This window comes from Scatophagus argus, chromosome 13, assembly GCF_020382885.2.
Source record: "Scatophagus argus isolate fScaArg1 chromosome 13, fScaArg1.pri, whole genome shotgun sequence".
Taxonomy (NCBI): Eukaryota; Metazoa; Chordata; class Actinopteri; family Scatophagidae; genus Scatophagus; species Scatophagus argus.
This window is the reverse complement of record NC_058505.1, coordinates 5,846,439-5,863,512: the sequence shown is the minus strand read 5'-3', so window position 1 is coordinate 5,863,512 and position 17,074 is coordinate 5,846,439. Positions and strand designations below refer to the sequence as shown.

The following is a 17,074-nucleotide window of genomic DNA, read 5'->3' as shown; positions in this document are numbered from 1 at the left end:
TTTGCCCTTTACATTTCCAAGTTTAGGCTGTATGCATTGACATCAACCCCTCTCACACATGACAGCCTGCTGTGAATGGGTTTTATTACACAACAGACCTTTACAATTTAGTCAGGGTTTTTGAGTTTTTATGAATATGTTTACAGTTTTGAGTTGGCATGAACAGCAACAAAGGGGTCCTCATCTCTGTTGCTAATCCTAAAGTGGGCGTGGCCATCACACCACTAACGTGAATCTGCTTCCCCATGCACCTGCTTCCTTCCTTCTGGCCAGAAATTATGTCACAGTAAGTGACACCAGGCATAGTGTCAAGTAGTTTCAATGCACCATATCAGCAGTTTGTTAACCAATTAGTTTTGGTACCTAAACCTAACTTAACTGTGACTGCAAACCAAAAATAACAAGTACAAGCCAATCACAGCACAGTAGGGTGGGACCAGGTGAAACACTTTGGAAGAAAAACAAAACATAACATAACAACACAATTTGTGTAGGCGGGTAGGGAACTGGGTTTATGTAGCCAAATAACTACAACTTAACTATTCTCACCTGGGTACAAAGAGACACTCCATCTGAAAAAAAACATACCTCCTGGTAGATGAAGAGTCCGGAGCCACCAGGGAACCACTTGATGTTGAGGTTATGCAGACGACCGTAGACAGCAGACAGATCAGTTTGTTCATGTAGCCAACCACTTTGTCCCTGAAGTAATCTTTCCCCAGGGCCAAGTCCAACAGGCCAACCAGAGGACAGTTACGCACCAGCAAATGAGCATTGTTTCACAATATAATTATTCTTTAGTCTTGTTTTCAAACTTCTTCTGCTATCCAACTATCCAGCTATGTTCAGCCTTCTCTATTTAATATAATTTTGCTCAAAATGTTCAGAAGCTGGGGGGTCATATATTGCAACAAATGACCCCTTCGAAATCTGAAAATAAGGGATTGCCCTCCTTCTCTAAACTTAGAAGCTATCAAACTATGTTCAGCCATACATACCTGAACTGCACCAAAGTCATTTGGACCTAAAAAGCACTCACACGCTACAGCGATGTCCACCCAGCGCCACTCAAAGAGCTGGACGATGGCAGTCCTGCCACGCTTGGTGGAGGGGGTCATGTTCTACGTGGCCGAAAAAGCCACCAAAATGAACAATGTCATGGTTTCCGTTGTTGACTCACTGACTCACCTGCTGACTCATCATTAGTATTTACAGTCATTTACTCTATCCTGGGCCAATGAGAAACTAGCAAATATCAGCCTGGGGGTTAAACAAATCCTTCTACCTTATAAAATTAGTAGAAGGAAAAATAGCTTTGAAAATATGCACCAAAGATCCTAATGCTTTCTTATTCATTTACTGACATTCCAGAAATATCTGAAAATCTGACACATCCATTGCCCTGAATTTTACTCTCTCTACAGATCAGAATTAACTGAAACACACCCTTAAAAGAATCACATTTACCTTTTCATGTGATCTTAAAGATTCAACAGTATTGCTAGAGCACAAAAAACAACTTCATGACATGACCAACCAGTACAAAGAAAACAGCCAAGGCAAACTTAAATGGATTTGTCTCAAGGCTCATGATGCCACAAGAGCAGAGCAAGGTAGACCAGGCCACAGTTGAGATGACTGCCACAGTTTTCCAGCCATTTTCAGTTGTAGACGAGCAGGGATTTAGGGACTTCACAAAAGCACTTGACCCCTCACATGTGCTTCCTGGAAAAACACAAGTTCCAGACAGATGTCTCCTATATAATCTGTATGAGAAATTCACCAATGGTGTGCTTAATGACTGACTGTGGGACTTGCAGCACAACAAGTGGCTGCATGTCTGTTACATGTCACTACAGGTGACATCAAGGTGCAATCTAATTTGTTGGACTTTTCTGAAATCAAAGAAAACCATACAGCTGCAAATCTGGCTATAGAATTGAGCTTGATAACCACCAAATGGTGGGGTATCAATAACAAGACTCTTGCCTCTTTTGGATATGGTGCAGCCTATATAAAGATGGCTCTGAATGACATTCTACACTGGAGCCACCTAAACCATATATTAACTCTATAACATATATTTTTAATCATATATTTTATTTTTAAATAATTTATTAGTCATGTTTTTCAGATGTAAGGAGGGTAGGAGGGGACATTAAGCTTGGGCATGTACACCTGTTTCCACAATAACTAAGATTTATAAAACAGATTAAGGTGTACATATGGCTTCACAAACCTGATGTCAAAGTAAATTAACACAATAGTTGTCAGTTCTAGATTTCTGACGCTGTCACATGCATAAAGAACAAAGGAGGCATAGCAGTTACAAAACATCCTTGCATAACAGAGTTATTATCTGCTTCTTATCACAGCCATAATAGAAAAAAAATAAATAAACAGTACAGGCAAGCCACACTTTCAGGCAGAAGGGCAGGAGGCCACATTTATTATGTAAAACAAGTTAACTAAAGCAGACCTGACAAAACACAAGCATTTTCCCATGAGGGGCTTCAAATACAACCCTCTGCTCAGGTTCTGTATGTGGGTAAAGGGTCATGTGTGTCAGCTCAGGAGAGATAACCAGCTGTATTGAAGCAATCAAATAACCCAAAGAGAGGCAGAGACCTCAGGACAACCGCTAGCAATGTGGAGGTTGGCTGCTGGCCAAGATCGACAAACCTTTTTTTTTTTTCTTCTCCCCAGACAGACGGAACTTTAAAAATACTTACAGCTCCCAATCTCAATATTTATCTGTGAGTGTCATTAGCTATTATGTTATGTTACATATGCCAAAATCAACCAGATTTTACTAAGAAATTGCCTACTTTTCATATGGATATCCATACAAGTAAAACATGTATGTTGCCCTTTAATTTTACAAATACAGGAGGTATGCATTTTCATTTTGCATGTGATATAAACCCTCTCATGCTAAAAAAAATTAAAATAAAAAAAGTCATGTTCACAGTCGTTCAGGTTGATTAAAATTAGGTTTATTTTAAGCTTTTCATGATCATTTTACAGCTTAGATTCAGCATGGATAGCAACGAAGGGGTCCTCATCGCTGTTGCTAATGGTGAAGCGGGCACGGCCATCACCACCAACTTGGATCTGCTTCCCCGTGCACCTGCTTCCTTCCTTCTGGCCAGAAATGACGTCACAGTAGGTTCCACCAGGCATGCCAGTGTTCAGGGTCACATCCAGGTTCCTGAAGGTGAAGAAAGGGTACATATTACATCCCGCAAAATGTCACAATTAAATAAATATCTACTTTTCTGTATTTTCTATTAAAGCTTAATTTACACACATAGTACATAGCTAATAATTCTTACCAGTCATCATTGTTGAAGACAATGAAACCGCGATTACCACGTCCAAAGGCAACCTGGTTGCTCTGATTGTCCCACCAGTTGGAATGAGGCTGTCCATTGACCACGTTGCGGAAAATAACCATGTTCCTGAAGGACAGATGTGACAAAATAAAATTGTTGCATACTACGTACAGAGTTTTCACATCTACATGATCGAGAAGAAGGGAATAAGTGAGTTCTGTGTGTCAGGTCAACAGTTTCCAGTCTCTTGCTCTTTGAGGACTCACTTGATCTGACGCCATCTGTGCTCACACACCCATCCGTCTCCACAAGTCTGATCAGAGTTGATGGGAACAGGCTTGGTTGATCCATTACTATAGCTGGGAGGGCCCATCCAGTCATTCTGATCCTACAAGACAATGATGGACAAATGAGTTTACCAATAAATTGTTCCAATTACACATTATACATTGTGTTTTATAATTACTCCTACTTAAAAGAGAAGTTACCTTTCCATTGACAATTTGGCGGTTCCAGCGGAAGCTAGACATCACCCTGGCTACTCCATAAGGATGAGCCAGCATGTAGCCAACAGCCATCTTGTAGAGCCTGGGGTCCCAGAAGGTAAGGATAGATGCACCTCCAGCACCGTGGCCTCTCTGGTTGTCATGGTTGTCAACAAAGACAACAGCATTTCCACTGGACATAAAACCCCATCCCTCTCCCCAGTTCCTGCAAACAAGAACACAGTTTTGCTAATAAAGAGTAGGCTTTTCAGAATCAGAAATACTTTATTGATCCCTGAGGGTTTTTGAACAAAATACTGCCTAGTATTTTAACTAAGAAACACCAGTTCCAATGAGTGATAATTTATGAATAATTCTGCGAAATGCCTTGTCTCTAGAAACACAATTAGCAACTAAGAACCTATTTGTCCAATTCAACAATTTATGCCTTGTGCATTGCAGTCATGACTAAATAATTACTCTAAAGCCTTACTTTGATTATGTGATTTAAGCACCCCAACAAGAACACACATACTTGGTGTAGCACAGCTTCTCGCCGTTCCATTTTCTGAAGACAGTTCCAATTTTAGCGCTGTATTTGAACTCAGTCACCCTACCCAGATGGATATATTCTCTGACACCGATGGGCTCTCCTCCCAGATCAATAACCTGAAGGGAAATCAACACTTAATTGACATCATCCACACTATTCAAAGTAGATGTGGTTTACATTGAGATCAAAGGGTGTTATTCCAGTTTAGCAGCTTTCTTATTTGAGTTACCACTTCAGGGTTCATCATTTCACATTATCAGTATTACCTGTACGTATACCTGCACTAGAGATTGGCCAATATTTTTTTTCACACCAATACCAATGCTGATACAGATACTGATTATTGGCAATCAAAGATACCAATAACCAATGTTTGAAATTGGTATAGATTGGCAAAAAAAAAAAAAGAAAATCTTGGTGCCAAAACTTAAACAGTGATGTTCTCAAGTACTACAATTTTGAGGCACTTGAGGCACAAAATCCAAATCCACTATTATAAAACTTTTTCAATTAATTGTGGATACTAATTTGGATCAGATAATCGGCCAAGCCAAAATCAGTCCATCCCTTGTATTTGCCTGCTTGTCAGCTACTGTGGTAATGTCTTCTGGATTACATCTGCACCAAGTGTCCATGCAATTGTATTTGTCATCTTCATTTAGATGCTAATTGTATCATGTGGGCAGTGAGCACTCATCTAATCACAAGCTTTCATGTAGATTTCGGCTGGGGCATGCCTAATCGTGAACCTAAATTCAAAGTAGCTTGGCGGCAGATTTTTTATTTTCTGGCTGCAAGTTTTCCATTAATCCTTCTTTCAAATCCATATAATACAGCCTTTTGATTCAGGAAGATACAACAGCAAAACTGTAAGATACACTCAGGTGACGTGAAGCTGCTCTGCATGTTGACATCTGCCTATTATAAACTCCTTAAGGAAGTATTCACTTGTGAAATGATGGTCTTATCATAAAACTGGGCTTTCTATGCAGTAGACAGTAGCAAATATTTAATACTACATTTAGATTTTTCCTTATGTCTTTTGGACAAATATTACCACATCAGTGTGGAAATTAAAAAAAAAAAAATAAATCATACCTCTTGGTAGATGAAGGGTTTGGAGCCACCAGAGAACCACTTGGTGTTGAGGTTGTGCAGACGACCGTAGACGGCAGACAGATCACCAGGCCACATGTGCTTGCAGGCATCCACTCTGAATCCAGCCACACCCATATCAATCAGCTGGTTCATGTAGCCAGCCGCCTTGCCCCTGACGTAATCTTTCTCCAGGGCCAAGTCCAACAGACCAACCAAACGACAGTTACGCACCTGGAACAGCAAATGACACAATACAATTATTCTTTCGCCTTGTTTTCAAACTTCTAGAAGTCCCACAATTAATTTGTGTGGAAGCATTAGTCAACGGTATGGACCTTTGAACAGAATGAAAATCTGCTGTTAAATGTGAGGCAAAAATTCCACCAGTGTTTTTGAGTGACATTCTTTACCTGATTGGCATCACCATAGTTCTCAATTTCACCACTGCCAGTGTTGCATTTCTGATCATTGAAGTCCAAGTTGGAATAAGGGACAGAGGGAAAGTCCTCCCTGTTTGCACTGAACCAGCTTCCACATGAAGAGTGGGTTCCCTCTCCACCACCGGAGCCACACATGTGGTTGATGACAGCATCAACGTAGATGTTGACCTTTGAGATAGATAGATACAGGATTATTGGTGCGACACAACTAATTAACACCTCCATTCTATCCATTGTCACTTTCATTCATTTTTTCCAGTACATTCAGTTCATTCTTGGGTCATAGGAATCTGTCAAAACTGCACTGCTCACTGGTGTTTTACGCTAATGTTGGCACTCCAAATGTGAAGTGTGAGTGGTAGCTCCTCAAGGAAAAGATCTTAATTCATTACATTTTTGTGTTTTATGCCAGGTGCCAGGTGTTTGTTGTTATAACACAGTTTGATAATGATGTATAAAATGTCAAGTGACATATAATGTAACTAGTAAGACTTTGTCGTTGTGTTTAAGGCTCTAGATTTATGAGGTGCTGTCAAACCTAGAAAGCCATCCTTCCAAATGTCTTTTCAGTAAATCACTGTGGAGATGTAGTTTACCCCAACGTTGTTGCATCTGGTGATCATGTCTCTCAGCTCGTTCTCAGAGCCAGATCTGGAGCACAGTTTGTAGCCAATTGGCTGGTATCTTTGCCACCAGGGCCTCCAGGGATCGTTCACCAAAATGTGCTCACTTGGAGGGGAGATCTGAGCGAAACATTACAGTAATGATTACTTTCAACACAAGAATTGTCGTAAGACAGAAGATTGTTGTTGTATAGGGTTACAGTGAGTGTACTATACAGTTATTAAAGGTGCAGTTTAGAGATTTAACACATGAAATTCAGTTTAATCACAGCAATGGGTACCTCATAGCTGTTTCTGATTCTTCAGTTTTTACCATTTTTTAAAAAAAATCTATCTCTGGTGAATCCTGCAGCTTTAATGAAATGCAATACCAAATCACTGGATTATCATTTTAAAGATTAAAGATTTGTATTCACATTTTGTATTATAACACACCATAAACAGGGGAGTATTGTGTTATTTTGTTATGTTGTAATTGTTATGTTATAATTTAAAATAAAATAATAATAATAATAAAAAAAAGTTCAGCCATACATACCTGAACACCAGCAAAGCCATTTGGAGCCAAGAAGCGCTCACACTCTGCAGCGATGTCAGCCCAACGCCATTCAAACAGGTGGACAAGGGCAGTCCTGCCATGCTTGGTGTGAGGGTTGTGCTGGGCAAGGCTGAGCCCGAACAAAGCCACCAAAATGAACAACTTCATGCTGGATGAGCAATGAAACCACACTGATCTGCTTGCCTCACCGCTAGCTATTTATACATAATGTTTCTCTCCCTGGACCAATGAGGGACTAGCAAATAACAACCTGCAGGTGCTGGTGCTAAACAGGTGCTTCTTTCTCATGGCTTATTACCTTGTTTCAAAAATAGTAGAGGAAAAAAAAGTACTTATGGAAATATGATCCAAGGATTATTTAGTTAATGACATTTCAGAAATATCTGAAGTATTTGACATGTCTGCTGCATTAAATTTTGACCTCTCTGTCGGCCAGAACAAATAGAAACTCACGCATAAAGATTCACATTTACTTTGTTATATAACCTCAAGGATTAAGTAGCAACATTATTTTCTTGCTTTAATCATTACCATATACCATCTAAGGTGATTTATGAGATTTATCCTGCACTGATTGCACTGAAATATAAAAACATTTTTAAAAAGGCATTTCAAATGTCTTACCACTCATAACTCACGTTAGATTCACCCCTCTTTAGGGCTTGTACATTCAGTTCAATAACCAAATGAAGTTGCAAGAGCCAGTTTAAATCTATAGCTTGGTTTCAAAGTTTCATTTGAACAAAGATCTATTTTGGGCAAAGCAAATAAATAGCTGAAGCAGCGTGTTTCAGGTTTTGCTTGGTATTATGTTCATGTGTGCTTGTTGGGGGTATTACAGCATTCATAGTAGCTACATAATAGAAGTAAATACAGGCAACACACCAAAAATGACTGTCCTGGACATGAACTTGGCCAATAGTCCAAAATGTTGAATTATACTGGACGCAAATATTTTTGTATCGTTATGTTGATTCAAATTTAAATTTTTGCATGGACGCATGCTTAAATTACTTGCAAGACATAATAATGTATTGTTTTGTTCTTTTGTCATTTTAAGAGATTGCTATCAGTCCCAATGTGTTCAAAACTGTGCCAATATTCTTCCTAAGTGAAAAGTTTTCGCAATGCACAAAAACCATGCAAACGACATTTTCCGCAAATAAACTGCTATTTATAAAAGAAACGTACGATGAGAATGTGCACACGTTCTTCATTGGCACAAGTATGGAAAGCTGTGGGAGCTTCCCACATGTGTCTATTGTCACAATGATTAAGATTTATAAAAGAATCAGAATCAGGCCTTCATATGTCCGATGAACAATTTGTGTGCATATTTCCTTTTCATGTGCACAGTTGTGAATGTGCGCAGAGTTTTATCCATCTGACCCTGAAAAGTCTAGTCATATTAAATAATTATAGCAGTGGTCAGTTTCACATTACTGATGTTGTCACATGCAAAAAAAAAAAAAATGCAGTTACAAAACATCCTTGTATAACAGTGTTATCTGCTTCTCATCAAGGAAAACCAATACAGATAAACACTTGAGTCGGAAGGGTAGGAGGACATATTTGTTATATAAAACAGACACAAACTGACAAAACACAACATTTTCCCATGAGGGGCTTCAGATACGACCCTTCACCCTTCACATGGGTCATGTTTGCCAGCTCAGGAGTGTAATTTATGACACTGCATAAATTGTCAAGATCACGTTTAATTAAATGAAGACGTGTCTCTATGGACAAACGCTTCCAATCTAAGACTCACATTCACATGTGATATTATAGGTTTATTTATATGAAGAAAACGAACCTTAAAAGATTTACTCAGCTACTGTAAATGCTACTTTAAATAAGCTCAGGTTTCGACAATCATCGGCAGCATTAAAATTTTGCAACAATATTCCAGTGTAACATGTTGTCAAGTCTGAATGGGGCTATTTTGCATCGTGAGTACCTTCTTTTAATACTACTACAACCATTTTGTTAACTATACTTGTAGCTTGTAACTTGTGATTAATATTTTTGTATTGGTACTACCTGAGTAAAAGATCTCTATACTTCTTCCATCACTGCCATTTTACTTCTTCACTATAACTAAAATATATATATATATATATATAGATACTGTTCTTCTCAGTACCCAGGATCAGACACAGCAGAATACTCACTTATTGTCCCTACAGTTACATTCATGCCTCTCTGCATGAATGTTTGGGACAGTAGTCGGGTGGTGGGGTAGAAGCAAAAAATACCCAGTCTTTAGTTAAAGACATACTGTTTCCAAGGCTATCCATACTTATTTTGAGCCTTAGCCTTACTTTTAATGTTTGAAATTGCATCAAGACTATGTATTATTATCTTTTTTTAAAGATTCTGGTTATGTTCCAGTTATGTGATTACATTTTTTACTTTTGACTTTGCATCAAGTATCATTCACGGTTCTCATTATGTGGCTTGTGATGTGATGGTTTTTCCACTCACAGCTGGAAACCGTGTTAACAAAGACAGGTGATAAACAGCTTGATGATATCGGTCGTTTGGGGACACCACCAGCGAGAGACAGAGACATCAGGACAACATGCTAGCGAGGCTGGCTGCAGGCAAAGATGTACAATTTTTTTTTTTTTCCCCAACCCTAGACAAACTCACAGAACTTCCAAAATACGCAACTTGACTCACTGACTCACTTGCTGACTCATCATTAGTATTTACAGTCATTTACTCTATCCTGGGCCAATGAGAAACTTGCAAATATCAGCCTGGGGGTTAAACAAACCCTTCTACCTTTTAATTAGTAGAAGGAAAAATAGCTTTGAAAATATGCACCAAAGATCCTAATGCTTTCTTATTCATTTACTGACATTCCAGAAATATCTGAAAATCTGACACATCCATTGCCCTGAATTTTATTCTCTCTACAGATCAGAACTAACTGAAACACACCCTTAAAAGAATCACATTTACCTTTTCATGTGATCTTAAAGATTCAACAGTATTGCTAGAGCACAAAAAACAACTTCATGACATGACCAACCAGTACAAAGAAAACAGCCGAGGCAAACTTAAATGGATTTGTCTCAAGGCTCATGATGCCACAAGAGCAGAGCAAGGTAGACCAGGCCACAGTTGAGATGACTGCCACAGTTTTCCAGCCATTTTCTTGGATATGGTGCAGCCTATATAAAGATGGCTCTGAATGACATTCTACACTGGAGCCACCTAAACCACATATTAACTCTATAACATATATTTTTAATCATATATTTTATTTTTAAATAATTTATTAGTCATGTTTTTCAGATGTAAGGAGGGTAGGAGGGGACATTAAGCTCGGGCATGTGCACCTGTTTCCACAATAACTAAGATTTATAAAACAGATTAAGGTGTACATATGGCTTCACAAACCTGATGTCAAAGTAAATTAACACAATAGTTGTCAGTTCTAGATTTCTGACGATGTCACATGCATAAAGACTCATGCTAAAAAAAAATAAAATAAAAAAAGTCATGTTCACAATCGTTCAGGTTGAATAAAATTAGGTTTATTTTAAGCTTTTCATGATCATTTTACAGCTTAGATTGAGCATGGATAGCAACGAAGGGGTCCTCATCTCTGTTGCTAATGGTGAAGCGGGCACGGCCATCACCACCAACTTGGATCTGCTTCCCCGTGCACCTGCTTCCTTCCTTCTGGCCAGAAATGACGTCACAGTAGGTTCCACCGGGCATGCCAGTGTTCAGGGTCACATCCAGGTTCCTGAAGGGGAAGAAAGGGTACATATTACAGGACCGGGTCGCGGGGGCAGCAGCTTGAGCAGGGATACCCAGACTTCCCTCTCCCTAGACACTTCCTCCAGCTCTTCCGGGTGGACCCCAAGGCGTTCCCAGGCCAGCTGAGTGACATAGTCCCTCCAGCGTGTCCTGGGTCTTCCTCGGGGCCTCCTCCCGGTGGGGCATGCCCGGAACACCTCCCCAGGAAGGCGTCCAGGGGGCATTCGGAACAAATGCCCGAGCCACCTCAACTGGCTCCTTTTGATGTGGAGGAACAGCGGCTCTACTCCGAGCTCCTGCCGGGTGACAGAGCTCCTCACCCTATCCCTAAGGGAGCACCCCGCCACCCTGCAAAGAAAGCTCATTTCAGCCGCTTGTATCCGAGATCTCGTTCTTTCGGTCATGACCCAAAGTTCATGACCATAGGTGAGGGTAGGAACGTAGATTGACTGGTAAATTGAGAGCTTCACCTTGCGGCTCAGCTCTCTCTTCACCACGACGGGCCGGTACAACGACCGTATTACTGCTGTCGCTGCACCAATCCGCCTGTCAATCCCACGCTCCTATCTTCCCTCACTCGTGAACAAGACCCCGAGATACTTAAACGCCTCCACTTGAGGCAGGAACTCTCCTCCAACCTGAAGGGGACAGACCACCTTTTTCCGGTCGAGAACCATGGCCTCGGATTTAGAGGTGCTGATTCTAATCCCAGCTGCTTCGCACTCGGCTGCGAACCTCCCCAGCGCACGCTGAAGGTCCTGGCCTGAAGAAGCCAACAGGACAACACCATCCGCAAAAAGCAGAGATGAAATCCTGTGGTTCTCAAACCAGACACCCTCCGGCCCCTGGCTGCGCCTAGAAATCCTGTCCATAAAAATAATGAACAGGACCGGTGACAAAGGGCAGCCCTGCCGGAGGCCAACAAGTACTGGAAACAGGTCCGACTTACTGCCGGCAATGCGGACCAAGCTCCTGCTCCGAGAGTACAGAGACCGCACAGCCCTTAGCAAAGGACCCCGGACCCCATACTTCCAGAGCACCTCCCACAGGATGCCACGGGGAACACGGTCGAATGCCTTCTCCAAGTCCACAAAACACATGTGGACCGGTTGGGCAAACTCCCATGAACCCTCAAGCACCCTGCCGAGGGTATAGAGCTGGTCCAGTGTTCCACGACCAGAACGAAAACCGCATTGTTCCTCTTGGATCCAAGGTTCGACTATTGGCCGGATTCTCTTCTCGAGTACCCTGGCATAGACTTTCCCGGGGAGGCTGAGGAGTGTGATCCCTCTGTAATTGGAGCACACCCTCCGGTCCCCCTTCTTAAAAAGAGGGACCACCACCCTGGTCTGCCAGTCCAAGGGCACTGTCCCTGACTGCCATGCGATGCAGCAGAGTCGTGTCAACCAAGACAACCCCACAACATCCAGAGCCTTAAGGTACCCAGGACGAATCTCATCCACACCCGGTGCTCTGCCACAGAGGAGCTTCCCAACTACCTCAGTGACTTCAGCTTAGGCAATGTATGGACCCGCCTCAAGGTCCTCAGCCTCTGCTTCCATAACGGAAGACATGTCAGCAGGATTGAGGAGATCCTCGAAGTATTCCTTCCACTTTCCGACAATATCCCCAGTCGAAGTCAGCAGCTCCCCACTTCCACTGTAAACAGTATTAGCAGGGCACTGCTTCCCCCTCCTGAGGCGCCGGATGGTTTGCCAGAATTTCCTCGAGGCCGACCAATAGTCCTCCTCCATGGCCTCCCCAAACTCTTCCCAGACCCGAGTTTTTGCTTCCGCAACCGCTTGGGCTGCCGCATGCTTGGCCCTCCATATCTAATTTTTCTGTATTTTCTATTAAAGCTTCATTTACACACATAGTACATAGCTAATAATTCTTACCAATCATCATTGTTGAAGACGATGAAACCGCGATTACCACGTCCAAAGGCAACCTGGTTGCTCTGATTGTCCCACCAGTTGGAATGAGGCTGTCCATTGACCACATTGCGGAAAATAACCATGTTCCTGAAGGACAGATGTGACAAAATAAAATCGTTACATACTACGTACATAGTTTTCACATCTACATGATCGAGAAGAAGGGAATAAGTGAGTTCTGTGTGTCAGGTCAACAGTTTCCAGTCTCTTGCTCTTTGAGGACTCACTTGATCTGACGCCATCTGTGCTCACACACCCATCCGTCTCCACAAGTCTGATCAGAGTTGATGGGAACAGGCTTGGTTGATCCATTACTATAGCTGGGAGGGCCCATCCAGTCATTCTGATCCTACAAGACAATGATGGACAAATGAGTTTACCAATAAATTGTTCCAATTACACATTATACATTGTGTTTTATAATTACTCCTACTTAAAAGAGAAGTTACCTTTCCATTGACAATTTGGCGGTTCCAGCGGAAGCTAGACATCACCCTGGCTACTCCATAAGGATGAGCCAGCATGTAGCCAACAGCCATCTTGTAGAGCCTGGGGTCCCAGAAGGTAAGGATAGAGGCACCTCCAGCACCGTGGCCTCTCTGGTTGTCATGGTTGTCAACAAAGACAACAGCATTTCCACTGGACATAAAACCCCATCCCTCTCCCCAGTTCCTGCAAACAAGAACACAGTTTTGCTAATAAAGAGTAGGCTTTTCAGAATCAGAAATACTTTATTGATCCCTGAGGGAAATTGGGTTTTTGAACAAAATACTGCCTGAAGTATTTAACTAAGAAACACCAGTTCCAATGGGTGATAATTTATGAATAATTCTGCGAAATGCCTTGTCTCTAGAAACACAATTAGCAACTAAGAACCTATTTGTCCAATTCAACAATTTATGCCTTGTGCATTGCAGTCATGACTAAATAATTACTCTAAAGCCTTACTTTGATTATGTGATTTAAGCACCCCAACAAGAACACACATACTTGGTGTAGCACAGCTTCTCGCCGTTCCATTTTCTGAAGACAGTTCCAATTTTAGCGCTGTATTTGAACTCAGTCACCCTACCCAGATGGATATATTCTCTGACACCGATGGACTCTCCTCCCAGATCAATAACCTGAAGGGAAATCAACACTTAATTGACATCATCCACACTATTCAAAGTAGATGTGGTTTACATTGAGATCAAAGGGTGTTATTCCAGTTTAGCAGCTTTCTTATTTGAGTTACCACTTCAGGGTTCATCATTTCACATTATCAGTATTACCTGTACGTATACCTGCACCAGAGATTGGCCAATATTTTTTTTCACACCAATACCAATGCTGATACAGATACTGATTATTGGCAATCAAAGATTGATTGAAAAAAAATTAAAATCTTGGTGCCAAAACTTAAATGGTGATTTTTTCAAGTACTACAATTTTGAGGCACTTGAGGCACAAAATCCAAATCCACTATTATAAAAAAAATCATTTTTCAATTAATTGTGGATACTAATTTGGATAATCGGCCAAGCCAAAATAAGTCTATCCCTTGTATTTGCCTGCTTGTCAGCTACTGTGGTAATGTCTTCTGGATTACATCTGCACCAAGTGTCCATGCAATTGTATTTGTCATCTTCATTTAGATGCTAATTGTATCATGTGGGCAGTGAGCACTCATCTAATCACAAGCTTTCATGTAGATTTCGGCTGGGGCATGCCTAATCATGAACCTAAATTCAAAGTAGCTTGGCGGCAGATTTTTTATTTTCTGGCTGCAAGTTTTCCATTAATCCTTCTTTCAAATCCATATAATACAGCCTTTTGATTCAGGAAGATACAACAGCAAAACTGTAAGATACACTCAGGTGACGTGAAGCTGCTCTGCAATGTGACATCTGCCTATTATAAACTCCTTAAGGAAGTATTCACTTGTGAAATGATGGTCTTATCATAAAACTGGGCTTTCTATGCAGTAGACAGTAGCAAATATTTAATACTACATTTAGATTTTTCCTTATGTCTTTTGGACAAATATTACCACATCAGTGTGGAAATTAAAAAAAAAAAAAATAAATCATACCTCTTGGTAGATGAAGGGTTTGGAGCCACCAGAGAACCACTTGGTGTTGAGGTTGTGCAGGCGACCGTAGATGGCAGACAGATCACCAGGCCACATGTGCTTGCAGGCATCCACTCTGAATCCAGCCACACCCATATCAATCAGCTTATTCATGTAGCCAGCCGCCTTGCCCCTGACGTAATCTTTCTCCAGGGCCAAGTCCAACAGACCAACCAAACGACAGTTACGCACCTGGAACAGCAAATGACACAATACAATTATTCTTTCGCCTTGTTTTCAAACTTCTAGAAGTCCCACAATTAATTTGTGTGGAAGCATTAGTCAACGGTATGGACCTTTGAACAGAATGAAAATCTGCTGTTAAATGTGAGGCAAAAATTCCACCAGTGTTTTTGAGTGACATTCTTTACCTGATTGGCATCACCATAGTTCTCAATTTCACCACTGCCAGTCCTGCATTTCTGATCATTGAAGTCCAAGTTGGAATAAGGGACAGAGGGAAAGTCCTCCCTGTTTGCACTGAACCAGCTTCCACATGAAGAGTGTGTTCCCTCTCCACCACCGGAGCCACACATGTGGTTGATGACAGCATCAACGTAGATGTTGACCTTTGAGATAGATAGATACAGGATTATTGGTGCGACACAACTAATTAACACCTCCATTCTATCCATTGTCACTTTCATTCATTTTTCCAGCACATTCAGTTCATTCTTGGGTCATAGGAATCTGTCAAAACTGCACTGCTCACTGGTGTTTTACGCTAATGTTGGCACTCCAAATGTGAAGTGTGAGTGGTAGCTCCTCAAGGAAAAGATCTTAATTCATTACATTTTTGTGTTTTGTGCCAGGTGCCAGGTGTTTGTTGTTATAACACAGTTTGATAATGATGTATAAAATGTCAAGTGACATATAATGTAACTAGTAAGACTTTGTCGTTGTGTTTAAGGCTCTAGATTTATGAGGTGCTGTCAAACCTAGAAAGCCATCCTTCCAAATGTCTTTTCAGTAAATCACTGTGGAGATGTAGTTTACCCCAACGTTGTTGCATCTGGTGATCATGTCTCTCAGCTCGTTCTCAGAGCCAGATCTGGAGCACAGTTTGTAGCCAATTGGCTGGTATCTTTGGTACCAGGGCCTCCAGGGATTGTTCACCAAAATGTGCTCACTTGGAGGGGAGATCTGAGCGAAACATTACAGTAATGATTACTTTCAACACAAGAATTGTCATAAGGCAGAAAATTGTTGTTGTATAGGGTTACAGTGAGTGTACTATACAGTTATTAAAGGTGCAGTTTAGAGATTTAACACATGAAATTCAGTTTAATCACAGCAATGGGTACCTCATAGCTGTTTCTGATTCTTCAGTTTTTACCATTTTTTAAAAAAAATCTATCTCTGGTGAATCCTGCAGCTTTAATGAAATGCAATACCAAATCACTGGATTATCATTTTAAAGATTAAAGATTTGTATTCACATTTTGTATTATAACACACCATAAACAGGGGAGTATTGTGTTATTTTGTTATGTTGTAATTGTTATGTTATAATTTAAAATAAAATAATAATAATTTTAAAAAAAGTTCAGCCATACATACCTGAACACCAGCAAAGCCATTTGGAGCCAAGAAGCGCTCACACTCTGCAGCGATGTCAGCCCAACGCCATTCAAACAGGTGGACAAGGGCAGTCCTGCCATGCTTGGTGTGAGGGTTGTGCTGGGCAAGGCTGAGCCCGAACAAAGCCACCAAAATGAACAACTTCATGCTGGATGAGCAATGAAACCACACTGATCTGCTTGCCTCACCGCTAGCTATTTATACATAATGTTTCTCTCCCTGGACCAATGAGGGACTAGCAAATAATCAGAATCAGAATCAGAATTACAGAATTCCTGCAGGTGCTGGTGCTAAACAGGTGCTTCTTTCTCATGGATTCTTACCTTGTTTCAAAAATAGTAGAGGAAAAAAAAGTACCTATGTAAATATGATCCAAGGATTATTTAGTTAATGACATTTCAGAAATATCTGAAGTATTTGACATGTCTGCTGCATTAAATTTTGACCTCTCTATCGACCAGAACAAATAGAAATTCACGCATAAAGATTCACATTTACTTTGTTATGTAACCTCAAGGATTAAGTAGCAACATTATTTTCTTGCTTTAATCATTACCATATACCATCTAAGGT

At 40.9% G+C, this 17,074-nt stretch overlaps 2 protein-coding genes across 2 annotated transcripts; both read right to left on the bottom strand.

Annotated features, from left to right (window-relative positions):
- Positions 1 to 2,974: 2,974 nt before the first annotated feature.
- LOC124069763 (alpha-amylase) lies at positions 2,975 to 7,280 on the bottom strand. Its single transcript, XM_046409181.1, has 9 exons — positions 7,073 to 7,280; positions 6,508 to 6,654; positions 5,882 to 6,079; positions 5,472 to 5,702; positions 4,356 to 4,489; positions 3,824 to 4,046; positions 3,602 to 3,723; positions 3,336 to 3,461; positions 2,975 to 3,211 (listed from the first exon to the last, which is right to left on the bottom strand). The coding sequence occupies exons 1-9, from the start codon at positions 7,238 to 7,240 to the stop codon at positions 3,022 to 3,024; spliced, it is 1,539 nt and encodes a 512-aa protein (XP_046265137.1). The 5' UTR covers positions 7,241 to 7,280; the 3' UTR covers positions 2,975 to 3,021.
- Positions 7,281 to 10,619: 3,339 nt separating this feature from the next.
- On the bottom strand, positions 10,620 to 16,716 carry LOC124069762 (alpha-amylase-like). The gene is made up of 9 exons (XM_046409180.1): positions 16,481 to 16,716; positions 15,917 to 16,063; positions 15,292 to 15,489; positions 14,882 to 15,112; positions 13,798 to 13,931; positions 13,257 to 13,479; positions 13,035 to 13,156; positions 12,769 to 12,894; positions 10,620 to 10,856 (listed from the first exon to the last, which is right to left on the bottom strand). Exons 1-9 carry the CDS (start codon positions 16,646 to 16,648, stop codon positions 10,667 to 10,669), a joined length of 1,539 nt encoding a protein of 512 aa, XP_046265136.1. The 5' UTR covers positions 16,649 to 16,716; the 3' UTR covers positions 10,620 to 10,666.
- Positions 16,717 to 17,074: the final 358 nt, after the last annotated feature.